Below are 27,981 nucleotides of genomic sequence, written 5' to 3'. Positions count from 1 at the left end.
GCACAGCTCCATTTCCTATGAGGAACAATGTTGCCTGACAACATGTTGTAGATTCACAGGTTGCCCAGAGTTGAATGTCTATGAACACGGGGGTGTTGTGTATACTGGCAATTCCTTTGATCCGTCCCCTCCTCGAGCAATCACTTGTGCCAGCAGTAGCCGTAAAGGTGTAATATAAATGCAAGTTGTTTGATGTTGGCATGATAATACTGTAAGTTCCAAGCTCTTGAAGCTGTAAATCAAATGGTCACAGCTGCTCCTGTATCTCACAGAACCACAGAAGTTTAAGGAGCCCATTTGGCTCATATTGTCTCTTGCCTGCCTCTTTTCTAGATCAAACTGAAATTAATCTGACGGCCGATCTCTCCCCATAGCCATGTGCCTGCCTTTGCTTCAACTATTTATCCAATTTTCCCTCAGAAGATGCAATAGTCTCTGCCTCAACCATTCCCTGTGGCAAAGCATTCTATCTCCAGTGAAGAATTTCTCCTACCCTCTCGCCTCAATCTCATATAGTGGCTGACGTAATAAAACTCACTACACACTTGGTTTGAGCATAAAGCAAGGCTTTAATCAACTTGTTTCAGAACATGGAGGTCTAGTTGTACTTCACTAGTTCCTGTCTTACAAAATGTCCCTGGGCAAGCTAGGCCCACGCCCGAGTATTTATACTCCTTGGACGATGCCACCAGCTGGCCGTCCAGGGTTATTTCATGAGTAGTTTCTTGATGGAATACTGCGTGCAGTTTTGGTTTCCATATTTAAGAAAAGATATACTTGCTCTCGAGGCAGTTCAGAGAAGGTTCACTCGGTTGATTCCGGAGATGAGGGGGTTGACGTATGAGGAAAGGTTGAGTAGGTTGGGACTCTACTCATTGGAGTTCAGAAGAATGAGAGGCGATCTTATCGAAACATATAAGATTGTGAGGGGGCTTGATCGGGTGGATGAGGGGAGGATGTTTCCACTGGTGGGTGAGACTAGAACTAGGGGGCATAGTCTAAGAATAAGGGGCTGCCCTTTCAAAACTGAGATGAGGAGAAACTTCTTCACTCAGAGGGTAGTAAATCTATGGAATTTGCTACCCCAGAGAGCTGTGGAAGCTGCAACATTAAATAAATTTAAAATGGAGATAGACAGTTTCCTAGCAGATAAGGGAATTAGGGGTTACGGGGAGAGGGCAGGGAAGTGGACGTGAGTCTAGATTCAGATCAGCCATGATCCTATTGAATGGCGGAGCAGGCCCGAGGGGCCGTATGGCCTACTCCTGCTCCTACTTCTTATGTTCTTCTGTTATGATGATGAGATTTATAACAGTGGCAATTTCAAATTTATGACCCCTTATCCCTGACTCCCTCCCAATAGTCTTTCCCTATTCACTGTATCAAAGCCCTTCATAATTTTAAAAACCTCCATTAAATTTCCTCTTCGTCTTCTCTACTCCAGTGTAAGTAGTCCCAGTCTCCTGTCTTTCCTTACAAGTCTACTTTCTCATCCCTACATCATCTTGCTGCTCCTGTGCTGTACAGTCTCTATGGCTTTAATGTTCTTCATCTAATGGGCGTTACACGAGAGTTCTTTAACAAACAGCACTCCTATCGGTACCGACACACAGGTTAATCTCCTGAAACAGAATCCTAGATCCTTGAAAAAAAAAGAAAATTCAGACCAGTGGGGAATGAGGAGGGGAGTGGGATTAATGGGAACGCTCTTCCAAAGAGCCGGCACAGGCACGATGGGCCGAATGGCCTCCTTCTGTGCTGCAAGATTCTATGGGGGAAAAATTGGGTTGATTTGTGCCTCTCGTTAGCGACCCCCTAGCGCCCGGGCGCTGCACCACTAACGCCTCCCGTGAAATTCAGCGGGAGGTTAGCGGTGATGGTAGCCGGTAGCGCCCCGCGGCGCTGCGTCACCGGCGATGGCATCATCGCCGTGCACAGCACCCCGGCCGCAAACTTCCCCTGCGCCCCCCCTGACCTATCACCGGATGATATGTCCAACAGGATCAGGGGGCATTTTTGCAGCTGCGGCAGCAGCGCCACTTAAAGGGCAGGTGTCGGGCGGCCATTTTTATTTTAGCCAACTGCCAGCACCTGCCCCCTTTCCCTGTTTTCCTCTGGGTGCCAGCCGCGATCACTCCTCTTGAGTGCCGGGCTGTTTCCATGGCAACCCGCTCCCCAGTGGTCCAGCAGGTCCCCGGTGCGCACAGCGCTAGGCCCCTCCCCTTTAATCAGGGAAGGGAGGCCTGCAATGAAGCGGCGTGGCGCTGTTGCGCGTAGCACCGCGAACTTCAGTAGTAGCGCCCCAAGAAGGAGGTGGTGCGCTTCCAGTAGTACCCCGCCTCCTGCTTGGGGCGCTACTACTGAATGTACGGCGGAGGGGCGCCACCCAATTCTTCCCCCTATGATCTTAGAACCCGATGTTAAAGCACAAAAGTAAAAGTGGCTTTATACAAGTAAACAATGGCAAGCAGGTGGCACAGTGTTTTAGAAAAAGTTCAGTTGATTGGAGAATAATCAACTGCAGTCTCAACAGCATAAACGAGTTCTTAAGTTTTGACATTGAGATCACAACGATGGCTAGGTGAGCATCCGCTGCAGCGTCCACCCTTCAGTAAAGGTCATTTGAACTAACTCGGCTCCAAGCACCGTCTGGTAAAAAGATGATGGCCTAGAAATTAGGTTTGCCTCCGCCAGGGCTTTTGCGCCCGAAATTTTGCGCCCGCGATAATTGCCGCTGCGCCCGCCAAAAATTCAGCTGCCCCGCGCCCAGACGGCTGCGGGCGCTAATGGAGGGTTTCAGCGCCTCGCTATGGGTGCTGAATGCAGGTTTGCGGCGCTAATCCCCCGCTGCGGCACCCGATGCGGTGCGGCAGGCTGGGGTACTGCAGGCCTCCTCCTTCTGTTAAGGAGGAGCTGCCTGCAGCCGACCGCTGACCGGTCGATTCGCCCGACAAATGAGCCCGGCACCTCGGAGAAGTGCCGGGCTCGCGGGCCACACACATCAGTGCCGCGGGGAGGTGGTGGAGGAGTCCGGGGAGGGAGGTGCGGGCAGGCGGCCGCCGGGAAAGCGACCGGCCGTCGCTCCATCTTAATGCGCCGGCGCTACGTGCTGCAACATCCCGTTGAACAATCGTTGGTTGCGGCTGCCACGGGCGAGGCGGCCGCAACTGAATTTGGGTGTCCGGCCGCGTTACCACGGCAACCGGGACGCTGCGCACACCGATGACGTCATCGGTGCCGGCGCAGCGCTACCGGCTAACGCCGATGGTAGGGCCCAACGCAATTTCGATCGCGGCTATAATTCCGGCGCAAGGCCCTCTAATGCCTCTAATTGGGCACTAACCCCACCGAATTTCTAGGCCGATGTGTTGTAAAGTTTAGAGTTCCAAGTCTGCTCGGCGTGGCGGACTGCATTTAGTGAGCTTTCCGTGTTGATACTAAATATTGGGAAAATCAACAAGGGTGAAGCAGTATCCCATAGATGGTTAGGCAAAGGGCTTGTAAGGTTATTCAGGCCTGGAACAGCAGCTGTTTCCGGGTTTGCTGGAAGAGCAAAAAACTGCAGGAGGACAACCTCATCTGTCTAGGAGTGCTCACAAACGTTTCTTTGTTGGTTTGACACCGGCAGTATAACCGTGTCACAACCTCTCAAAATCTGACTCAGGAAACCAAACAACCATTACAGAGTCGCAAACATTTTGACCGGGATTCTTTTGGGGGTCACAACTTCCCACACAGACTGGCCATTCACCATTCACCCTCCCCACCCCCTCCAAAAAAAAAACAATAAGATTTATTGAGCAGGAACAAAAAAAATAACGTGCAAAGTCAAACGGGTCAATTATGAATGGAAAGAAGATTTCACTGATACAGTACTTTCCCCATAGCTTACTGTGTAAATACACTCCCGTTGTACCCACTGAATCACACAGATCAAGAAGGAATCAAGGCAGTGTAGCAGTAGAGCTTACCTCAATAGCCAAGGAACGAAAGAGGAAATAAATTCTGCCAGTGTCCTTGGTTGTGACCGCTATTGATCATTGCTTAAAAGTGCATGTGTGTACGTTTAAACATGCCTCACCACCCCCCACACCCCACCAACAACAACAACTTGTATTTCTATAGCGGTTTAGCATAGTAAAATGTCCCAAGGCACTTCACAGGAGCGTTATCAAACAAACTTTGACACCGAGCCACATAAGAAGATATTAGGGCAGATTTAGATAGCAGAGGTAGGTTTTAAGGAGCGTCTTAAAGGAGGAGAGAGAGGTAGAGAGGCGGAGAGTTTTAGGGAGGGAATTCCAGAGCTTAGGGCCCAGGCAGCTGAAGGCACGGCCTCCAATGTTAGAGCGATTAAATCAGGGATGCGCAAGAGGCCAGAATTAGAGGGGCGCAGATGTATCGGAGGGTTTTGGGGCTGGAGGAGAATACAGAGATAGGGAAAGGCGAGGCCATGGAGGGATATGAAAATACGGATGAGAATTTTATAATCGAGGCGCTGCTTAACCGGGAGCCAATGTAGGTGAGCGAGCACAGGGGAGATGGGCGAACGGGGCTTGGTGCGAGTTAGGACACGGGCAGCCGAGTTTTGCATGGCCTCAAAAAAAGAGACTACATAAAATCGAGTCACCAGAATGGTTGTAAAGGGATAAGACACTCAGTGGCAGGCCTCCATTATGGTAAAAGAAATCAACATATATATTTATATACATACCTTTCCGTGTAGACAGGGGTTCCTTCCCCTTAAATAGAAGCTGTGGAGGCTGAATTACAGTAGAATCCAACTTGGATGGTGATTTTGTACTTAAGTGGTATGTTTGGATGAGGAATTCCAGATTATCGGAATACATGGGAAATAATTTGGAAAATAAGAACTCTATGACAGTTACAGAGAAAAAGATTGGTGAAGTCAAGCGTAGGTCCCTTGCAGTCAGAATCAGGGGAATTTATAATGGGGAACAAAGAAATGGTAGACCAATTAAATACATACTTTGGTTCTGTCTTCACAAAGGAGGACACAAATAAATTCCCAGAGATGTCAGGGAACATAGGGCTAGATTTTCAGTTGCTTGCGCCAGCAGTTAGCGCCTTAAGAGAAGTGATTTCCGGGCGCTATGCGTGTAGCGCCCGGGCGCAGCGCAGTTTGCGCCCCGCCCCAAATTAAGTTGCCCGTTAGCGCCGGCGCAAAGTTTAGCGCCCGCCCGGATGCGCGCGCAGAAAATGACGTCACATCCTCGTGCAACGCCCTTTGGCCGCCCCGATTGCAAACTTCAGTCGGACCGCCCCATTGTGCGGCGGGCGGCCGGAGCGTTTGGAAAAAGGAACGCAACACAACCAGCGCGGGCCCCGGGGGGCGCTAATTAAAGGGAACGTCCTCTCCAGTATAAAGGCCATCCTTTTTTCAGAAAACAGTCTTGTGCAACGCATTTCTGGAGACACAACAAGGAGGATAGCTAACTGGTTTCAAGCAGCAAGAGCCAGGTATTTTTGGACTCAGGCAACAGCGCTGCAAGTGGCCATTTGGAAATTAGAGTGTTTTCCAGGATTTGATGGGGGTTGCATGGGGTGCCAACGCGGAGCTGCAGCTCCATGTCCATAGGGCTCGCAGACGCATTGTGAGAGGGGCAGCCCTGGCTAGAGGCAGAGGGGGCTACAGGCGTCGGCCACGTAGGCCTTACCCAGTCAGGCTATACTGCCAGCAGCGCTCCTACCTAAACATGAGTGCCGCGCGATGTGTTAAAAGGCTCCGATTCCGAAAGGGGGTGATTGCAGAGATCTGCCACCTGCTTCGCCGAGATCTGCGGCCAAAGCTCAGGTGCAGGACGTCTCTGTCGGTGGAAGTGAAGGTGACGGTGGCATTGAACTTCTATGCCACCGGCTCCTTCCAATACGCTGCTGGGGACATAGCAAACATCTCCCAGTACGGCGCGCATCGCTGCATCCGCCAGGTGACCGAAGCACTGTTCAGAAGGAGAAGCCAATTCATCTCCTTCCCCATGGCCCTGGAGAGCCAGCATCAGCGCGCATTGGGATTTTCCAGACTCGGGGAATTCCCCTTGGTGCAGGGCGCCATTGACTGTACGCATGTGGCTTTGCGGGCCCCTCTGGAGCATGGCGAGCAGTATCGCAACAGGAAGGGCTACCATTCTCTGAATGTGCAGCTGGTCTGTGACCACAAGCAGCGCATCATGGCAGTCAATGCCAGCTTCCCAGGCAGCAGCCACGATGCCTTTATCCTGCGGCAGAGTACTGTGCATGACATGTTCCAGGCACAGCCTCCCCCAAGAGGATGGCTACTCGGGGACAAAGGCTATCCTTTGTGCACCTGGCTCATGACCCCGCTCCGCGCGCCCAGGACCGCTGCTGAAGAGGCCTACAACGAGAGCCATCAAACCACCCGCAACATCATCGAGCTAACTATTGGGGTCCTCAAGCAGCGGTTCCGCTGCCTTGATCGCTCCGGAGGAGCTCTCCAGTATTCGCCGGACCGGGTCTCCCAATTTGTGGTGGTTTGCTGCATGCTACACAACCTGGCTATCCGCAGGACTCAGGCACTGCCACCTGACGTTGGACCAGCACCTCAGGAGGAGGAGCATGAGGAGGAGGAGGAGGAGGAGGAGGAGGAGCAGGAGTACGTTCCCAGGAGGGAGCGACCAGGGCCGCACGACGCCACCTTATTACACGGTACTTCTAAGCCCCCTGTCAGGGAATGGCCAGGGGCCATGAGGGAAGATGAATGCAGCCGCTCCGCAAGCCCTCAGCCGGCGAAGCCAACAAACACTAAGAAGAACAACCATGGAGACTGCATGAATAAAGATAATTTTTTATTAAACAAAAATGAAAAGCCCTTCCCACATGAATCCCCAAAAACAATAAACGGGCCTCACAAAAAGCCCAACAAACGACTCACTCCCACAAACTGGGGAGGAGCCACTCCACCTTTATTGAAACCGGGCCTCAACGTCGGCCTAACGCAAAAAAAAAGCCCTCCAAAAGCACAACCATGGGCAAAATAAAGATGGCCACCGCCATATTAAAGGAAAGCTGGCCACACCCTCTACTGAGTGGCCCGCGAGGGCGAGACCTTGGCCAGCATTTTGCCTCCCCTGCCCTGCCTGCTGCTCCTTCGCAAGCTCTGCCCAGTGGCTGCTGCGAGGCTGGGGGAAGGCGCCTGAGGCTCAGATGCCCTTCCGCCAGATGCCGCTGGGGGGCGGCCTACACGGCGTTTGGGCCTCGAGGGGCCGTCTCCTGAGTGGCGCACCTGAGCCTGGCCACCATCAGCTGCAGCCGCTTGCCCTTGACGGCCCAGAGGGGGAATGGCGGCGACGGATGGCGCAATGTGGGCCAGCTGGCGTCTGGGATGCGCTGGCTGGTGCTGTGGCGCGGTGGCACTCGGCCGGGCCCGCACTGCAGGATCCGCAGCAATCAGCCGACGGCCGGCTTGCTGGGATGGTCCAGCGCGGCGCCTGCCCTGGCGATGCCTGCCTGAGACAGCGCGTGTGGCAGCAGTGAGTGGCCCTGTGGTCCTGGTGTGCGCGCGCATCACATCCGCCAGGGTCTTGACGGCATCAGTTAGCATGCGGCCAGTCGCGGCAGTTGCTGCCCCGAACTCGCGCACACTGGTCGCCAGCGACTCGATGGCCTCAGGCATGCGCCCCACCACGCTCATGAGCTCCGTGTGGCGCCGGTCCGAGTCGTCGGCCATCTGATCGAGCTTCCGCACCTCCTCCGAAGTGAAGGTGTCCGGACTGGAGTCGCGACTCTCCCGCTGGGGAGGAGGGGGCCGAACTAGGGGACCCTTGCCGCGTTGGTGACGGCGAGTGTGCCGAGCAGCAGCACTCCCCTCTGATCCTTCCCCCCTTTGGGGGGAAGGCCGCGGGCCACGCGCACGGCTGCTGGGTGGCTGGACGCCACTGGTCCCAGAAGCTGCATTGCCCTGCGACAGTTCCTCCAGGCACTCGTCCAGTGAGGAGGTGTCGAGCATTTCCTCCTCTCCTGCGGGACGTGACTGTTCCCCCGAAGGTCCGGCTTGCTCCTCCTCCTCCTCCTGGTTGGAGGTGCTGTCACTGGCAGCCTCAGGGTCCTGGTCGTCACCAGCTGAAAGCAGGAATGCACAAGAGTAGCTTCAGAGTGAGGAGACGGCGTCAGCGAGGGAGTTAGGACTGGTGGGATTCAGCGCATTGGTGGGACAGTGGCAAAGGAGGTAGCTCGGATGGGCCAGTGCGACGCGAGAGGGCCAAAAGGCGAGGTCCTTACCATTGCCGGGCAGTGGAGGGTCGGATACACCGCACGCTGTGGGGACAATCACACGGGCTCCCATGAGCACACACACGCGCTCCTCCAGCCGAGTGAGCTTCTGCAGCTTGGCGCGGCCACCCCTGGCACGGGCCTGGTGATTAAACGCTACTTTAGCCTGCAAGAGAAAGGACGGGCTGTAAGTGCGCAGTGAAGCCCTGATGTAGTGTGCACTGCCTCCCATGGTGGAATAGCTTGGACAGAGTGAAGCCCTGATGTACTGTCCACTGCCTCCCATGGTGGAATAGCTGGGCCAAAGTGTAGAGTGCTGAATGGCCATTTGATGCTCATGACTGTCCCAATGCTGCTGGCTGAGGGCTGGCCAAAAGGACTTTCAGGTCCCTTTGCCCATCATGTCTGGTGTACATGCAAGAATGAGGAGGAGACTGGAAAGGCTACTCACCCTCACAATCCTGGTCAGATCGTTGTATTTCTTACGGCATTGTGTGTGGGTCCTGGGGGCCTCGCCGGTGAACGTCACCCTCTGGGCGATCTGCTTCCAGGCTTTGGTGTAGTCGTGGTGGGTTGGATTCCTCCCACTCTCTGGAAACAAGATCTTGCGCCTCACCTCCAGAGCTGTGACCATTATGTCCAGATCACCCTCTGAGAAGCGCAGGGCACGCTGACGGGCCTTCTCTGGCGTTGCCATGACTCCCTGGGGCTGAGCAGTAGTGTTGAGGCCTCTTTGCAAGGCTGCAGTGTGCAGGGCGTGGCAGCAGACCAATTCGTCCCTTCCCCCTTTAAGAGCTGGTCGGCACCACGGGGTCTGCTGTCAGTGCAAAAATGACCGCACCCGTGCTGCGCCCCGCCTGGGCGCTATCCCTCTGGACCGCCGGCTTAGCGCCTAAAGAGAGTAGTGGAACGCCTCTTTTAGCGCTCCACCAACCTCTTAGGGCGAAGCCACTGAATTCCCGGCAACGGGGCGCTACTTTGGGGCGGGCGCTAACTTCGGGCGGGCGCTAAGGTTAGCGCCCCAAAACTGCCTATACTGAAAATCTAGCCCATAGGGTCTAATGAGAGGGAGGAACTGAAAGAAATCAGTATTTGTAGGGAAATGGTGTTAGGGAAATTGACGGGATTAAAGGCCGATAAATCCCCAGGGCCTGATAATCTACACCCTAGGGTACTTAAGGAAGTGGCCCTAGAAATAGTAGATGCATTGCTGGTCATCTTCCAAAATTCGATAGACTCTGGAACAGTTCCCATGGATTGGAGGGTAGCTAATGTTACCCCACTATTCAAAAAAGGTGGTAGAGAGAAAACGGGGAATTATAGACCGGTAAGCCTGACATCGGTAGTGGGGAAAATGCTAGAGTCCATTATAAAAGATGTAATAGCAGAGCACTTGGAAAACAGTGACGGATCGGACAAAGTCAACATGGATTTACAAAAGGTAAATCGTGCTTGACTAATCTACTGGAATTTTTTGAGGATGTAACTGGTAGAATGGATAAGGGAGAACCAGTGGATGTGGTGTATTTGGACTTTCAAAAGGCTTTCGATAAGGTCCCACATAAGAGATTAGCATGTAAAGTTAAGGCACATGGGATTGGGGGCACGGTACTGACTTGGATAGAGAACTGGTTGGCAGACAGGAAGCAAAGAGTTGGAATAAACGGGTCTTTTTCCGAGTGGCAGGCAGTGACTAGTGGGGTACCGCAGGGATCGGTCCTAGGACCCCAGCTATTCACAATATATATAAATGATCTAGATGCGGGAACTAGATGTAATATCTCCAAGTTTGCAGATGACACAAAGCTGGGTGGGCGTGTGTGCTGTGAGGAGGATGCCGAGAAACTCCAGTATGATTTGGACAGGTTGGGTGATTGGGCAGAAGCATGGCAGATGCAGTATAATGTGGATAAATGCGAGGTTATCCACTTTGGTGGCAAAAACAGGAAGGCAGATTATTATCTGAACGGCAATATATTGAGAGAAGGGGAAGTGCAACGAGACCTGGGTGTCCTTGTGCACCAGTCGCTGAAGGTAAGCATGCAGGTGTAGCAGGCAGTTAAGAAGGCAAATGGTACATTGGCTTTCGTAGTGAGAGGGTTCGAGTACAGGAACAAGGATATCTTGCTGCAGTTGTACAGGGTCTTGGTGAGACCACACCTTGAGTATTGTGTGCAGTTTTGGTCGCCTTATCTGAGGAAGGATGTTCTTGCCATGGAGGGAGTGCAGCAAAGATTCACCAGACTGATACCTGGGATGGCAGGAATGACGTATGAGGAGAGATTGGGTCGATTGGGCTTATACTCACTAGGGTTTAGAAGAATGAGAGGGGAGCTCACTGAAACTTATAAAATTCTAACAGGACTAGACAGACTAGATGCAGGAAGGATGTTCCCAATGGCCGGGGAGTCCAGAACCAGGGGTCACAGTCTAAGGACAAGGGGTAGGCCATTGAGGACTGAGATGAGGAGGAATTTCTTCACCCAGAGAGTGGTGAACCTGTGGAATTCTCTACCACAGAAGGCAGTGAAGGCCAATTCATTAAATATATTCAAGAAGGAGTTGGATATATTTCTTAAGGCTAAAGGGATCAAGGGATATGGGGAGAAGGCAGGAACAGGGTACTGAATTTGGATGATCAGCCATGATCTCATTGAATGGCGGAGCGGGCTCGAGGGGCCGAATGGCCTACTCCTGCTCCTATCTTCTATGTTTCTATGTTTCTATAACATTTACCTGGAGTTGACTGTATCAGGAATGTGCATGTGTGCATTTGGTCCAATGTTGACTTGTTTCATATAAAACACAGCTTTACCCCATCTCTACTGTTTTACCCCTGTCAAATTACACTCATTTGGAGTGAGACTCGCTCAGTTTGGTTTCAGAATTTTGATGTTAGGCCTATACATTTTTCTCACCAAGTCTTTCAATGTTTGAAAAGCTGGTGAAGACCTGATGTAACTCATAGGGCAGGATTTTCATTGGGCCGTGGAGTCGGGATTGGAGGCGTGGCGGGGGGGTTAAAATCCCGAAATCAGGGGTCCTGACCCCATCCCACACCCAAACCTGCCTCCATGCCAGTTTCAAAGGAGGCGGGTACCCGCCCCGCACTGGGACCCGCCTACCCAAGGCGGGAAGGGATTAGTGCCAATTAACTACCTGTTAACAGGTAGTTAACAGGCAGTTTTTAGTCTAATCCCTATTTTTAAGGTTGAAGTGTGGGATTCCCGATGGCTGCAAACCATGCCGAGTTAGAGGAGGTGGGCCATCGGGTTGAAGGACTTGGAGGGGTCGAGATGTCGGTGTTCAGGTGAGTGATGGGTGCACGAGTGCAAAGGTAAGTGTGTTTGGTGTGTCTAAAGTGATTAAAGAAGTTTAAATTACCTTTTCTTACCTTTTCAGCCTTCCTTCCTTTAGGTCTCGGGAGTCCCTCATCTCACCGGCACAGAAAGCAGAATGGCTGCGAACTGTCAAAAGTGACAGCCTTCGGCTTTCTGTGCAGGAGAGATTTCTAACTGAGTCTGTGGAGAAGGACTCTGGTTAGAAGTCAGACTGTCAGTGTTTGGCAGCTTCAAACAGCTGTGAAACACTGATATTTCTTCTGTCGAAACCTCTTGACAGATGAAATTTCAGTCTGTGACATCACCTGTTGCCGGGTGGCCCTTAATTGACCTGCTGAGCCTGCTGGGCGGGCTCAACAAGGTCAATCAAGTTAAAATCGCGTGAATTGGCCACATCTCAATGGAGGCGGGACTACAACCCCGAAAGTTGTAGTCCCGCCTCCTACCCAACTCCTGAATGAAAATCCAGCCCTGCAGTCTATAATTGCAATTATACTGCCATTTTTGCATCATTGCGTGGCAGTATTGAGTGCACATCAACAAGAAAGTGAGTTTGTGTTTAGATATCTGATTCTGGAATACACCTACTCTTCCCCTACCCACACCCCCTCTCCCTCCACCATCCAAGGAATCCCTCCCTCTCACACCACTGAGGCTTGCTCACATGAGCTGTAACTCCAATGTAGCTTCACGCTGAGATTAAGAGCACTCGGCCAGTCTTTTGGGCCGCTGACAAAACTTACTTGCGAGAAAGCAGACATTCGCACCCACAATCTCCTGGCCTTAAAAAAAAACTGTCAGGGAGAGGGGGATCTGAATTTATGCACAATCTCTTTCCTGGTGAGCAACATAGAAACATAGACATAGAAGCATAGAAGATAGGAGCAGTAGTAGGCCATTCAGCCCCTCGAGTCTGCTCCGCCATTCAATGCGATCATGGCTGATCATCCAAATTCAGTACCCTGTCCCTGATTTCTCCCCATATCCCTTGGTCCCCTTAGCCTTAAGAAATATATCTAACTCCTTCTTGAATATATTTAATGAATTGGCCTCAACTGCCTTCTGTGGTAGAGAATTCCACAGGTTCACCACTCTCTGGGTGAAGGAATTCCTCCTCATCTCTGTCCTAAATGGCTTACCCCTTATCCTTAGACTGTGACCCCTGGTTCTGGACTCCCCCGCCATCAGGAACAGCCTTCCTGCATCTAGTCTGTCTAGTCTTGTTAGAATTTTATAAGTTTTAACGCACGATAGCAGCTTGCAGAACAACGCAGGTCTTACTGGCTGCGTTTCACACTATGGCAAACTCACACTGGTGGTGCAATATGACCACAGCCCGTGTACTGTGAAATGTGCAGGGTCCCCTCTGATTCAAAGAGCTTCCCAGCCTCCATGGGGGAAAAAAATGCGCACATGCAAAGCATGCAGGCCTAGCAATTCTTCTTGATCATGAATCTCGCTCCTAGCATTTGCCTGAAGTTGGTACTTTTACTGCACGTCTTTAAAGAAGCATGTTTCTTCTGCCTGGTACAAAAATACAGAGCGGGATCGTGACAGAAGTGGTAGCTGTGTTCTTTATTTCAGCTCTTGGCTGCACACTAGAATGTAAGCGATATCCCCAATGGAAATAGAATATTTTAAAATGATTAAAGTATAGGAAGTCAGTTTAGCGGAAAGGGCCTTGCAATTCAATGGGTCTGTCCAAAGGTCGTTTGCTGTCAATTTTCTTCTGGTTTCTATGTATATGTGCTGAGGATTGTTGCCACTTTTCCAACGGGGCTGTTACTTAATGATACCGCTTCCACTGGGCAAAAGGCAACAACCTGGTACATCATGACTGGTATACGTCTCAGTGTCAACTTTTATGTATGTACTCTGAAAACTGGGAAAGTCATTATGACCAATACAGCGGAGGAGCTGAAGTTTGAGAGCATTAACTTGTTTCCAAAACAGAACTAGGTTTAATTTGCCTAAGGTCCCTGGTGGGCATAGTGGCTGTATAAATGGCACACATCTGAAGTGCAAGGTGTCCGCTTACAGTACCCATGGCAAGCCGTGCTTGACCAATCCTATAGCATCGTTTGAAGAAATAACACAGAGGATAGATAAAGGAGATGCAATGAATGTGGTTTATATGAATTTTCAAGAACAATTTGATAAGATGCACATAAGAGATAAATGGCAAAGGGAATGTCACAAGGAAATAAGAAGAATCTGACCACATGGATAGTGAGATCGTTGTAGAACAGAAAGCAAAGAGCAGAGGTAAAGGAAAGTTTCCTGGACTGGAAAGACATGATGAGTGGTGTTTCTCAAGGGCAAGTGTTAGGTTGCCCTCATTTATTATATATATACAAATGATAGTGTTATGTTCATAAATAAATAGACATTTTCATTATGAACAGCTAGCTTGAGCTAGTCATTTATTCAGCCATGTGGACTAGTGTACAGGCATCCATCTTGACTATTGCCTTGTGGGTAGCCCCTACTAAACATACAGCTCCACCTAGTGTACCATTCTAGAAAGACGTGTTACTGATCATTACATCCCCCTTCCTTAGAGATTGAACAAAATCAATATCAATCAATCATAACGACATAAACATCTTCACAACAGTCAACACATTTTCAAAGCTTTACTTTATGAACTCTAAGCTTTTCATTCTTTTATTATAGTTTTCTTTGTACTCAAAGATTAAGTCTATCAGGCTTTTTTACTTCACGTGTGGATCTTCTCAGCACAGGTAAGTCTGATGTGTTTTCATGAGAGCCTGTATGTGTGTTTGTGTTAGATTGTTCTGGTGGTGAGTGACAAGATTCAGTTGCGGCATTGTCATCGATTTGCTCTTGGATAGTTTCTTGTGTTTTCAGGAGGGAACGGCAGTTCCTCCTGAGAATCTGTCCTTCCTCAGTTCTAACAGTGTATGACCTTGGTCCTACTTCCTCAAGAACTGTAGCTTTCCTGTTCCATGCATCTGGATCCTCAATCCTGACAACATCATCCCTTGTCAATGGTTTCAGAGTTTTGGATGACTTGTCATAGTGTGATTTCTGTTTCAGCTTTAACAGTTGAAGTTTCTGTCTCAGTTCCTTACTCTGCTTTTCTTTTGCACAGCAGGGTAGCGTGGTGCGCAACTTGCGACCCATTAGGAGTTCAGCAGGTGAAGAACCACAATCTAAAGGGGAGGCTCGGTAGCTCAGCAGGGCGAGATAAGGATCAGACTTGCTTTCTGTTGCTTTCTTCAGTAGCTGTTTGAGAACTTGAACACCTTTCTCTGCCTTACCATTCGACTGAGCATACAGAGGACTGGATGTGATGTGTTGAAAGTCATAATGTGCTGCAAACTGTTGTCACTCCTTACAGTTGAAGCACGGACCATTGTCGCTAACGGCAATCCTGGGAATTCCATGTCTGGTGAAGATGGATTTAACATGCATTATGACACTGCTTGCTGATGTGCTTGAGAGCAGCGCCATCTCAGGATAGTTAGAATAGTAGTCAATCACTATTAGATAGTCTTTACCATTCAAATGAAAAAGGTCCATACCAACCTTTTGCCATGGTGCTGTTGGTAAGTCAGCTACTATCATTGGTTCCTTTGCTTGTTTGTTTTGGTGTTTCTGACATGTCTCATATATGCCTATCATGTTCTCAATGTCCTTATTTATGCCAGGCCAATAAACAGTGTCTCTTGCTCTCCTTTTGCATTTTTCAATTCCGAGGTGTCCCTCATGAATCCTTTTGAGCATGTCTTGACGTAATGCCTGTGGAATGACTATTCTGTTCTGTTTTAGTAATAGTCCACTTGCGACACTTAACTCTGACCTGATGTGATAGTACTTTGGACAGGAACTTTTTGGCCAACCATGATGAATGTTCTCTATTACTGTTTGTAACACTGTGGCCTAGAAATTCAGTTGCCTTAGCGCCGCTTTTGAGGCGCTAGAGGGACTAGCGCCAGAGTTATGGCCAGTTTAAAAATTCCCTGGGGCCCTAAATCGGCGTTGCACCGGTAGCGCTGCGCCGGCACCGATGACGTCATCGGTGTGCGCAGCGTCCCGGTTGCCGTGGTAACCCGCCCGAACTCCGAAATTGAGCTGCGGCCGCCTCGCCCGTGGCAGCCGCAAGCAACGTTCTGTCAGAGGTGCCTTACTGCAGTTTGCGCCGGCGCATTAAAGGCCCCGCGGCGGCCGGCCACTTTCCCGCCGGCCGCCTGCCCGCAGCTCCCTCCCCGGACTTCTCCCCCCCCCCCCCGGAACAGATGCAAGCCCGGCACTTGTCCGAGGTGCCGGGCTCATTTTTAAGCTGATTTCCTTAATGGGAGGAGGAGGCCTGCACGTCCCCAGCCTGCCGCACCGCATCGGGTGCCGCAGCGCCGGAATTGCGGCGTGAAATGGCAGTTAGCGCCGATGTACCGCCGCAAACACCCTTCAGTAGCGCCGGCAGCCGTTTGGGCGCGGCACTACTGAATTTTTGGCGCGCGCAGGGGGACTTAGCGCCAGCACTAACTTCCGGCGCTAAAGCCCTGGCTACGCCAGAACCCAATTTCTAGGCCTGTATCTTTTACTGTTTCTTCTGCTATTTGCTTTGATTTTGTGTCTGACACGGGCAGCGCAGCAGTGACCATACTCATATGAACATCCACGTCTTCCTCAGTAGAGCTCACATGACTCATTGTGGGTGCTCGGGATAGTGCATCTGCTAACACTATGGGCTAGATTTTCAGTTGCTTGCGCCAGCAGTTAGCGCCTTAAGAGAAGTGATTTTCGGGCGCTATTCGTGTAGCACCCGGGCGCAGCGCAGTTTGCGCCCCGCCCCAAATTAAGTTGCCCGTTAGCGCCGGCGCAAAGTTTAGCGGCCGCTCAGATGCGCGCGCAGAAAATGACGTCACATCCTCGTGCAACGCCCTTTGGCCGCCCCGAATCCAAACTTCAGTCGGACCGCCCCATTCTGCGGCTGGCGTCCAGAGCGTTTGTAAAATGGAACGCAACACACCCTGGGGAGCGCAAATTAAAGGGCACTGCTCCTGCACTATAAACGGCAGTCTGCATGTGTTGTGTGGAAGGATCCAGTGTGTTGTTGTGAACGGTGTATTTATGTTTTCCTCCTCCTCCTCCTCCTCCTCCTCCTCCTCCTCCTCCTCCTCCTCCTCCTCCTCCTCCTCCTCCTCCTAAAAAAACACATGCACCCTTCCCCTTTAAGAGCTCACTGGCACCAGAGTGTCTGCCGTGCGCTGTGCCCGAGCTCGGGCGCTGCGCTCTGCACCGCCGGCTTAGCGCCTAAAGATAGTAGTGGAACGCCTCTTTTAGCGCTCCACCAACCTCTTAGGGCGAAGCCACTGAATTTCCGGCAACGGGGCGCTACATTGGGGCGGGCGCTAACTTCAGGCGGGCGCTAAGGTTAGCGCCCCAAAACTGTCTATACTGAAAATCTAGCCCCTTGTGTTTGCCTGGTGTGTAGATCAGTTCAAAGTCATATCTTTGCAGCTTCATCATGAGTCGTTGAATCCTTGGAGACATCTCATTCAGATTTTTTTTTATGATGGCAACTAGTGGGCAGTGGTCTGTCTCAACTGTGAAGGTGGGAAGTCCATATATGTAGCCATGGAACTTTTCTAGTCCAACTACCAAGCCTAGACATTCCTTTTCAATCTGGGCGTATCGACACTCAGAGTCAGTCATAGACCTGGAGGCATAGACAACAGGCTTCCAATCTTCACCCTCTGCTTGTAGCAAGACCGCGCCTAGGCCATCTTTTGATGCATCCGTTGACACTTTGATTCTCTTTGTTGGGTCAAAGAAGGTGAGTACAGGTGTGGTTGTCAGCACTGTTTTAAAGTTCATCCACTTTTGTTCATGTCTTTCTGTCCATGCGAACTCATTTGTTTTATGTAGCAGGTCTCGCAGACAGGCTGTCTTGGCTGACAAGTTAGGAATGAACTTTCCAATGAAGTTTATCATCCCCATGATGTGTAGCACTCCTTTTTTATCAGTGGGTCGGGGCATTTTGAGTATGGCGTTTACTTTTTCCATATCTGGCTCTATCCTTTACCAGATAGATTATCTCCTAGGAAAGTGACTTCCTGGACGCCAAACTGACACTTGGCTTTGTTGAGCTTCAGTCCATTCCGGCGTATGCTCTGTAACACTTTAGTCAGTCTCTCATTGTGTTCTTTCAGTGTGGAGCCCCAGATGATGATGTCATCAACATAGACCCGAACTCCTTCCAGACCTTCAATTATGTGTTCCATCGCTCTATGAAAGATTTCAGATGCAGATATTATCCCAAAAGGCATTCTGAGGAAACAATACCTGCCAAATGGTGTGTTGAAGGTACAGTATTTGGTGCTCTCTTCATCCAGTTTTAGTTGCCAAAATCCTTGTGAGGCATCGAGCTTTGTGAAGTATCTGGCACCTGACATTTCACTGGTGATTTCTTCTCGCTTAGGAATCTGGTAGTGTTCACGTTTTATGTTTGCATTTAAGTCCTTTGGATCCATGCATACTCTTAGATCATTGTTCTTTTTCTTTACACATACCATGGAGTTAACCCAGTCTGTTGGCTCTTCGACTTTCCTGATGACTCCTAGTGTGGTCATTCTGTCCAGTTCTTTCTTGAGCCGGTCACGCAGGGGTGCTGGAACTCTCCGTGGAGCATGTACCACTGGCTGAGCATCCTCCTTTAGCTGGATCTTGTAAGTGAATGGTAGAACTCCAAATCCTTTGAACACATCCTGGAAATTACTCACTACAGAATCCACTGAGTCATCTGGTCTGCTTATGGCACAGTTTATACGGTATACCCTCTTGACCAGTTCTAAGTCCTCACAAGCTTTGTCACCTAGTAGTGAATCAAGTCCTTCAGCCACAAAAGAAAACATGAGATGATGCACTTTGTCTTTGACTGTCACTTTAAGTCTGCATACACCTAAGCTATCTATTTTCTGTCCATTATAGTTCTTCAGTAGTACTGACTTTTTCTGTATTTTGGGCTTTTCTTTCATATTTTTAATGTCACTCATACTGATTAAGTTTGCTTTTGCCCCAGTGTCTAGTTTCAATGTAACTAATGCTCCATTTATCTGCAGTGGCATTATCCATTTGTCCTCTTTTACTGCATTAACTTTATGTTCAGCACTGTCCATTCCTGAGGGCTGCACATTTTCTGTATCCTTTTCAATATTGTCACATGACACCATTCCTACAAAAAATGTCTCACTTAAATCAGTGTCCTCAATCACATTGACTTGTTGCCCTTTCTTTGTTTTTACTTTTGAAAAGCATTGTTTGGCAAAGTGATTCTTTCCATTACATTTTGTGCACATTTTTTCAAACGCAGGGCATTGTCTTGGCTGGTGCTGGTAACCACAGCATTTACAATTAAAAGTTCCATCCTCCGATTGCTTTGCATTTCTGTTCTGCCCACGTTTCTTCCCCTTGTAGGACACAGCACCGACAGCAGCACTGTCATTCACTACAGTCGCATTATTATTAATTTCACTGAAAGTCTTCGCGTGCTTCTGAGCTAGCTCACTGGCATGGCATATTTTCACAGCATCCTCCAATGTTAGTTCGGTTTCTCTCAACAAACGTTCCCTGACCTTTTTATCATGAATACCAAACACAATCTGGTCACGAATCATGGATGATTTCAGTTCAGAGAAATTACAGGTCTGTGCTTTCAGTTTCAGATCGGTCACAAAGCTATCAAAAGTCTCATTTTGCTGCTGTGTCCGTGAACGGAACATGTACCTCTCATAGGTCTCGTTCTTTTTGGGAGAACAATGTGTATCAAATTTCTTTAGCACATCGTCCATTTTTTTCTGTCCTCCTCTTGATCAAATACAAACATATTAAATACCTCTATCACCTGTGGGCCTGCAACCGTGAGCAGTAACGCTATTTTCCTTGCGTCTGGCATCGTACCGAACCCGATGGCAGCAACATAGAGTTCGAATTGTTGGTTGATAATCCGCCAATTGCAGTCGACATTCCCCGTGAGTTTCAAACCCTCCAGTGGCTTCCAATTCTCCATGTCGCATTTCACAATATTCAGCAGATATTACCACTCCTGGTACCATGTTATGTTCATAAATAAATAGACGTTTTCATTATGAACAGCTAGCTTGAGCTAGTCATTTATTCAGCCATGTAGACTAGTGTACAGGCATCCATCTTGACTACTGCCTTGTGGGTAGCCCCTACTAAACATACAGCTCCACCTAGTGTACCATTCTAGAATGACATGTTACTGATCATTACAATAGGGACTTAGGAAATGATGGAACAATATTGAAATCTGCGGATGGCGTCAAATTGGAAGGTATGGCAAACTGGGATAAGGACTGTCAAAGATTGCAGGAGAACCTAGATAAGCTAGTAGGATGGGCAGGAAAGTGGCAGATGTTGTTCAATGTAGAACAATGTAGAAACTAGAACTAGGGGGCATAGTCTTAGAATAAGGGGCTGCTCTTTCAAAACTGAGATGAGGAGGAACTACTTCACTCAGAGGGTGGCAGGTCCATGGAATATGCTGCCCCAAAAAGCTGTAGAAGCTACATCATTACATAAATTTAAAGCAGAAATAGACAGTTTCCTAGAAGTAAAGGGAATTAAGGGTTACGGGGAGCGGGCAGGAATTTGGACATGAGTCTAGGTTCGGATCGGTCATGGCCCTATGGGTAGCGGAGCGGGCCCAGGGGCCGTGTAGCCTGATCCTGCTCCTATTTCGTGTGTCTAATCACATGGGTTCGGGTGGGATGGAGAGTGAAAGTAGATTTGAGGTTAGGATCAGATCAGCCATGATCTTATTGAATGGCGGAGCAGGCTCGAGGGGCTGATTGGCCTACTCCTGCTCCTATTTCTTATGTTCTTATGTTCTTATGTTATGTAACAATGTGAAATAATAGATTTTAGAAATAAGAATGGAGAAGGAAGCACACTTGAAATAGTATATTTTAAATGGTGTAGAAGAGCAGCGGCACCTTGGTGTGCAGTTACACAAGCCATTAAAGTTGGCAGTACAAATGGATAAGGCCATAAAAAGGCAAACAGAATCCACGGTTTTGTACCTAGAGGCATTGAATAGAATTTGTACAACACCTTTTAGCAATGAGAAAAGATTGGATAGGCTGGGGTTGTTTTCTTTGGAACAGAGGAGGCTGAGGGGAGACCTAATTGAGGTGTATAAAATTATGAGGGGCCTAGATAGAGTGGATAGGAAGGACCTATTTCCCTTAGCAGAATTGTCAATAACCAGGGGGCATAGATTTAAAGTAATTGTTCGGAGGTTTAGAGGGGAATTGAGGAGAATTTTTTTCACCCAGAGGGTGGTGGGGGTCTGGAACTCACTGCTTGAAAGGGTGGTAGAGGCAGAAACCCTCATTGCATTTAAAAAGTACTTGGACATGCCCTTGAAGTGCCGTAACCTACAGGGCTACGGACCAAGAGCTGGAAAGTGGGATTAGGCTGGAGAGCTCTTTGTCGGCCGGCACGGACAAGGTGGGCCGAATGGCCTCCTTCTGTGCTGTAAATTTCTATGATTCTATTCTATGATGACCTTAGTTAGGCCACAGTTGGAGTATTATGTACATTATAGGAAGGGTATAAATGCAATGGAATGAGGAGTTACAAGTTATGGAAAAAGACTGGCGTTGAGAAGCTTGCAGGGTGAACTTATTGAGGGCTTCAAGATTATGAAAGATTAAAACAGGTTAACAGTAGTACTTTGTTTGCATTGGTTGCTGAGACGGTAATGAGAGGGCGCACATTTAAGATAATCACAAGAAGATTTAAAGCGGAGGTTAGAGAAAAAACCTCTTTACACAGAGGCTGGTTAGATTGTGGAATTTTCTTGCCACAAACAGTGGTTGAAGATGAGTCCGTAAGTACTTCCAAAGGGAAATTAAATAGCTGCATGAAAAAGAAGAATACTAGAGGGTGTGGCAAATAAACAGGAGAGTGTGATTAGGCCATCTATCCATTCTCCATTTCTCTTCCCATTGATTCTCTTTTTCTCTCGGCCTAAAGACACCAGGGCAGGAGAAAATTACATGAGTTGTGGGAGTGCCATTTTCTGCCACCATCAGAGGAAAATACTCAGTGCCAAAGTGAAAAATCTAGACCAATATCCTGATGCCCAAGTATCAGTTTTGCTTAGACAATTGGGATGACCACCTCTGATCTGAAGATCAAATGTCCAAATTTGGTTCTTCTCAGTTGAGTAAATCTAACTCTGAATGAACGAAAACCCTCTGTACAAAATTGTTCCTAAGATGGACAATGTTTTTGTGTTAATGATTTTCTTCAGGTCTGATTACACATAGACTTCCTGCATAAACTGCCAAGCAAGAGGTGTGTGTGTAAGGGAGTGGAAAGCGGTGAGTTGGCCAAAATCATGACAGAGGTCAATAAGGCCATAAACAAAGCAAACAAAGCACTGGGGTTCATTTCTAGAGGGATAGAACTGAAAGCAGAGAAGTTGTGTTAAACTTGTATCGAACCTTGGTTAGACCACGCTTGGAGTTACTGTGAACAGTTCTGGTCTCCAGATTATAAAAAGGATATAGAGGCACTGGAGAAGGTGCAAAAAAAGATTTACTGGAATGGTACCAGAACTATCAGGAAAGATTGAACAGGCTGGGGCTCTTTTCTCTAGAAAAGAAAAGGCTGAGGGGTGACCTGATAGAGGTCTTTAAGATTATGAAGGGGTTCGATAGGGTAGACGTAGAGAAGATGTTTCCACTTGCAGGGGAGACCAAAACTCGGGGCCATAAATATAAGATAGTCATTAATAAATCCAATAGGGAATTCAGGAGAGACTTCTTTACCCAGAGCGTGGTTAGAATGGGGAACTCGCAACCACAAGAAGCAGTTGAGGCGATTAGCACAGATGCACTTAAGGGGAAGCTAGATAGACACATGAGGGAGAAAGGAATAGAAGGGTATGTTGATGGGGTGAGATGAAGAGGGGTGGGAGGAGGCTCATGTGGAGCATAAACACCGGCATGGACCTATTGGGCCACATGGCCTCTTTCTGTGAATACTATGTAACTCTATAAGTAATGCTCCGTTACTGATGTAACTTGAACTTAAGTTCTTTTCACCCTATAGACGATCAGTTGAGTTTTATTTATACCATAGCTCTAAAAGGTGAACATAAACAGACCTCTGAAATGTAACCAAATACTTGTTAACGACCAAATAGAAGTTTGTTTGGCTAACTTTTCTTTGATGTTGTCACTCACAAGTTCCCTATCTTTTCAGAGGTTAGCTCCGAACAATGACTACTCAGAGACAACCAGCCAATAGTCACGAGCTGAAGGAATTTGACAGTGTGAAGGAGTCAATCACTGACATCATCAACCAGCTCCAGGACATTGATCCGAGCCGACTGTCTTTCTCTCCATTTTTGGACCTAGACACCCAGATTACTTTGGCACCCATCTCAGACAGCCCAGAATCATCTGTGGAAGAACTTCACTCTCTGTCTGATGAAAATATTGGGCACGTAACAGAACCAGTTCCAAAAGCCAAGAGGCTGCAGTACAATGACGCCCAACAGAAGCTAATGAAAAATCAGAGTGCACAGAATGATGGGAGTTTGAATATGATTAATGCTGAGCTGGCAAGAAATCACACTCTTCCATACACTGAAATCAAGAACAAGCAACCGGACAATGTGTCTCTTGTCATCACCAGAGAAACTTCTTTCTTAACCGACGAGAAAGTATCTTTCTCAGAGCCACCGTCGCCCAGTGAAGCAAGAAGCTGTCCCCCCCAGGATTTCATCACCAAGGTAGCAGTAGAGAACTTAGGAACACTGGAGAAGACAGACAAATTCGCCAGTCAGGCTTCAGAAGACCAGCCTTTACTCGGCCAATCGCCCGACACTGAGACCATTGAACTGATTTCCAGTGATTCTGAGCGCAATGTGTCAGCCGAATCCTCACACAAGGTGATGACAGAGGCAAAAGGAGACAGGAAATGCTGTTCCTGCTGCCAGTGCTGCACTGCATCACACCTTAAAGCGATAGCATCTGTCTTTGTCGCTCTGATTTTTATACCGTGGATCCTCTATGGCCTCTATTTGTTTGTGCCCTTTGAACCACCGTCCTGTCCAGACCTAACTAGTCGAATGACATTTACACTGCGCTGCAACATAATCGCAATCACACCAGTTTTACTCGGTAAGGATTTATTTATTTGTTATGGTTGGCGACGGAACAGTTGTTTTATTCGGTCTACTTTTACCCCTACTATTCTCCCCTCCTCTCCTAACTTATTCTGGAGCACGGTTCCCTGGGTTCTGGTAGCTCACCCAAATGGTCATTTTCTGTGTGTGAGCCCAGGCAGCAAGGCCCCGATATCTACGGGGAGGCGGGGAGGTTGCGGCTGAAATAGTAATTGGCCGAGGAACCCGGCAAGACCGGGGGCGCGGAGGCTCTGCCAAACTTAACGGCAGAAGTCGGGGGTGGGGATGGGGGGGGTGGGGGGGGGGGTGCGGGAATTCTATCCAAACATAACCACACGTTTGTTACTAATATCACACAGCACAATTTCAACGCCACAGTCGCTCATTTTATAGATTGTGGGGAGAGAGCCCTAATTTCAGTGGTGCGTTCATGATGGAATCAGTCGGTGTTCTGAGTCGATACATACAGAGCTGGCTTGATCCATAGGAATGCTGCTGTTGCATGGCAGCCACATCCATCTTTACAAACACACGGGGTTTCGAAAATGGATTGTCAAGTTGCAATTTTTTGTAAATTGTAACCCCTTGATTGTGAAAGCAGTTTGATTTTATCCACCAAAATAGTCTCTGGACCAGCAAAGCTGACAGATGTGAATGTTCATGAAAGGCAAACTTAAAAAGGAAAGGCTGTTTTGAACGAGCTCTTGACAGGTTTTCCCATTCCCTAATTTCCCCCCAATTCTCAGTCATCCTCTCCTGGAAGCACTGACTCATACTGAGGAATTGTTACAGCACCTCACCAAAGTGACCATGTGTGAGCCCAGGGGGTGAACCTATCTGACCAGGAGGACATCACACATGCAAACATTTTTCAGTAGGGATCATTTGATAGCAATTAGAAGCAGGGACCCTTTCTCTAGTTTCTCTCCTATCTCCCCTCATGCCCTCTCCGAGCACATCTTCCACCCTCCCTGAACTTAAGGTCATCCAAAACTCTGCTGCCAGTATCCTTTCTCACACCAAGTCCTGTTCACCCATCACCCCTGTGCTCGCTGACCTAATTTGGCTCCCAGTTAAGCAATGCCTCGATTTAAAAATTCTCATCCTTGCTTTCAAATCCCTCTATGGCCTTGCCCCTCCCTATCTCTGTAATTTCCTCCAGCCCTACAACTCTCCGAGATATCTGCGCTCCTCCAATTCTGGTCCCTTGCACCTCCCCGATTTTAATCGCTACACCATTTGCGTCTGAGGCCCTAAACTCTGGAATTCTCTCCCTAAACCTCTCCGCCTCACTACCTCTCTTTCCTCCTTTAAGATGCTCCTTAAAACCTACCTCTTTGACCAAGCTTTTGGTCACCTGCCCCTAATAGCTCCTTATGTAGCAAGGTATCAAATGTTGTTTGATAACACACCTTGGGATGTTTTACGACATTAAAGGCGCTATATAAATGCAAGTTGTTATTGTTGTTGTTGATTTTCCCTTATCTCACTCATGGCCAACTGTAGCACCAGGATCCACCACTGTTTTATGGTCTTACGAGGGAGCAATGGGATTAAGGATGGGGTGTTTGGATGCATCGTGAGCCTCTTTTTATAAGTCCATAGAACTAGTTTTAGTCGTGGCTCAGAGGCACTACTCTCACCTCTGAGTCATAAAGCACTACTGCACATGATCCAATGTAAGAAGTCACACAACACCAGGTTATAGTCCAACAGTTTTATTTGAAATCACAAGCTTTCGGAGCGCTGCTCCTTCGTCAGGTGAAGTGGAGAGATGCATAAGGACACAGCTTATATAGTCAGAGAATAATGCCAGATGATTACAGGTAATCTTTCTAACTGCCATTTATCACACCTCGGCAAAGAGATAATCACAGCAATCAAGCTGTGTCCTTATGCATCTCTCCACTTCACCTGACGAAGGAGCAGTGCTCCGAAAGCTTGTGATTTCAAATAAAACTGTTGGACTATAACCTGGTGTTGTGTGACTTCTTACATTTGTCCACCCCAGTCCAACACCGGCATCTCCACACCATGGCACATAATCCAGGCTGGCACTCCAGTGTGAGTGCTAAGGGAGTGCTGCACTGCCGGCGGTGCTGTCTTTCAGATGAGACATTAAACCGAGGCCCCCGTCTGCTCTCTGAGGTGTAAAAGATCCGATGGCCACTATTCGAGGAAGAGCAGGGGAGTTCCCCCCTGGTGTCCTGGAACCACTTATCCCTCAACCAACACCACCGAAAACAGATTATCTGATCTTTTATCTAGCTGCTATTTTGGGATCTTGCTGTGTCAATATTGGCTGCCACATTTCACACTTTAAAAAAAGTGTTCAATTGGTTGTGAAGCACTTTGGGGCATCCTGAGGTCATGAAAGGCGCATAATAACATGCAAGTTCTTTCTTCAGGACCCCTAGGAGAGATACTGCAAAATCCACCAGGATACCTGCTTCTGGCTGCTATGCAGTGACTCATGCTAGACAGAGAATGTTACAGCTCAGAAAAGTCAGCCCATTAAGTATGCACTGCCCTTGCCTTTTAATATTCCTTTTACCAAGCAACTAACAAATTCCCTTTTTAAACAACCAAGAGTTTTATTACTTTTTCCCATCTTCCCATTTTGTTCCATTGATGTTGACCAGCCTAGCTTTTTGAGGAAGTATTATGTGCTCAAGTCCTGAAGTGGGACTTAAAAAGCGAATAGCTATGATATACAGCCAGAACAGTAGATTACAATCTGACAGAAGTTATGGTCTGGCTTTGCAATGACATGGTCAGATCACTCTTACAGTACTGTGTTCAGTTCTGCACAACCACACCACACCAGATATCAATGCATTAGAAACAGTCGTGGGCTCAAGTCCCACTCCAGAGACTTGAGCACAAAAATCTAGGCTGACACTCCAGTGCAGTGCTGAGGGAGCGCTGCACTGTCGGAGGATGAGACGTTAAACCGAGGCCCCGTCTGCACTCTCAGGTGGACGTAAAAGATCCCATGGCACTATTTGGTTGTTCTTCAAAACCCTTGGCTCATTTGGAGCCTTTTAATGAAGTATCTCAAGGTAGGAATCACAGTCCAGACCAACAGCCCAGCACACCAAGGTAAAGACAGGACTCACGTCACTGTCAAGTAGTCTAATGAAGACCAATTGGGAAAGGTTGATTCCTCGGGAATGATAAATTAGCAAGAGTCAGCACCTTTAGGAAAGATGGGGAGAAAATGGCAGCAAGAATCCATTTGATCCTTCTGTCATCACTGTGATTGAATATAGAGCTCAGCTCCTAACAAGTCACAAGGTCAATTTACAAGTTACTAATAGCCTTGTTCCATTGCAACTCCTTGAAAAACACTCCCATGGTCTTTCTTTTAATAACACAATTAACACCATAATGTGTGTTTATCCACAGTTCTCTACATGCTTCAGTGACCAAACCAATTTGAAACCTCTCCCAGCTGTTCAGCTTTTAAACTTTTTGACTCCTCATAATGTTTTCGAGTTACGTAACAATTCCCTTTAAATTCCTTTTTAATGTCTAATAACCTGGATATTTTACCAATACTTCAACTCCATTGACAGTGTTCTCAGAATAGAAATTCATCATCAAAGATTATTTTCCATCTTTAGAGAAATTGCATTCATTTCTATTAACTGAGGTAATTTACCCTTTTCCTGTTGAGCTTTTTATAAATCGGTTTCCTTTTCATCCATTGAAAATACAGTTACCTGTTAATGGAAGAGATTTGGGTCCCTAAACAATCCAACACATACTTTATTAAACAACCCATTACTGAGAACAAAATAATTAAATAAGCTCCCTTGTGGGTTTTTTACAAACACTGCAATGTAATAAGAGAGACTTGCATTTATATAGCGTCTTTCACAACTCAGGATGTCCCAAAGCGCTTTGCAGCCAATAAAGTACTTTTAAAGTGTAGTCACTGTTGTAATCACAGAATCACAGAAACCCCACAGTGCAGATAGAGGCCATTTCGGCCCATCGAGCCTGCACTGACACATATCCCACCCGATCCCCGTAACCCCTACACCAACACATATCCCACCCTATCCCCGTGTATTTAATCCCCCTAACACTAAGAGTCAATTTTATCATAGCCAATCAACCTAACCCGCAATGTAGGAAACGTGGCAGCCAATTTGCACAGAGCAAGCTCCCACAAACAGCAATGTGATAATGACC

At 48.1% G+C, this 27,981-nt stretch overlaps 1 protein-coding gene across 1 annotated transcript in view; it reads left to right on the top strand.

Annotated features, from left to right (window-relative positions):
* Positions 1–27,981, top strand: part of LOC147108083 (uncharacterized) — a 69,891-nt gene that overhangs the window by 12,453 nt on the left and 29,457 nt on the right. The window contains exon 2 of the mRNA XM_086004550.1: positions 22,854–23,776. Within this exon, the coding sequence (XP_085860676.1) occupies positions 22,870–23,776 (907 nt within the window). The 5' untranslated portion in view covers positions 22,854–22,869. The remainder of the gene's footprint in view (positions 1–22,853; positions 23,777–27,981) is intronic.

Source organism: Somniosus microcephalus, chromosome 13 (assembly GCF_052327205.1).
Source record: "Somniosus microcephalus isolate GS21.2 chromosome 13, FLI_Smic_1.0, whole genome shotgun sequence".
Taxonomy (NCBI): domain Eukaryota; kingdom Metazoa; phylum Chordata; class Chondrichthyes; order Squaliformes; family Somniosidae; genus Somniosus; species Somniosus microcephalus.
Note: the sequence above shows the minus strand (reverse complement) of the source record. Positions and strands in the feature narration are given on the sequence as shown.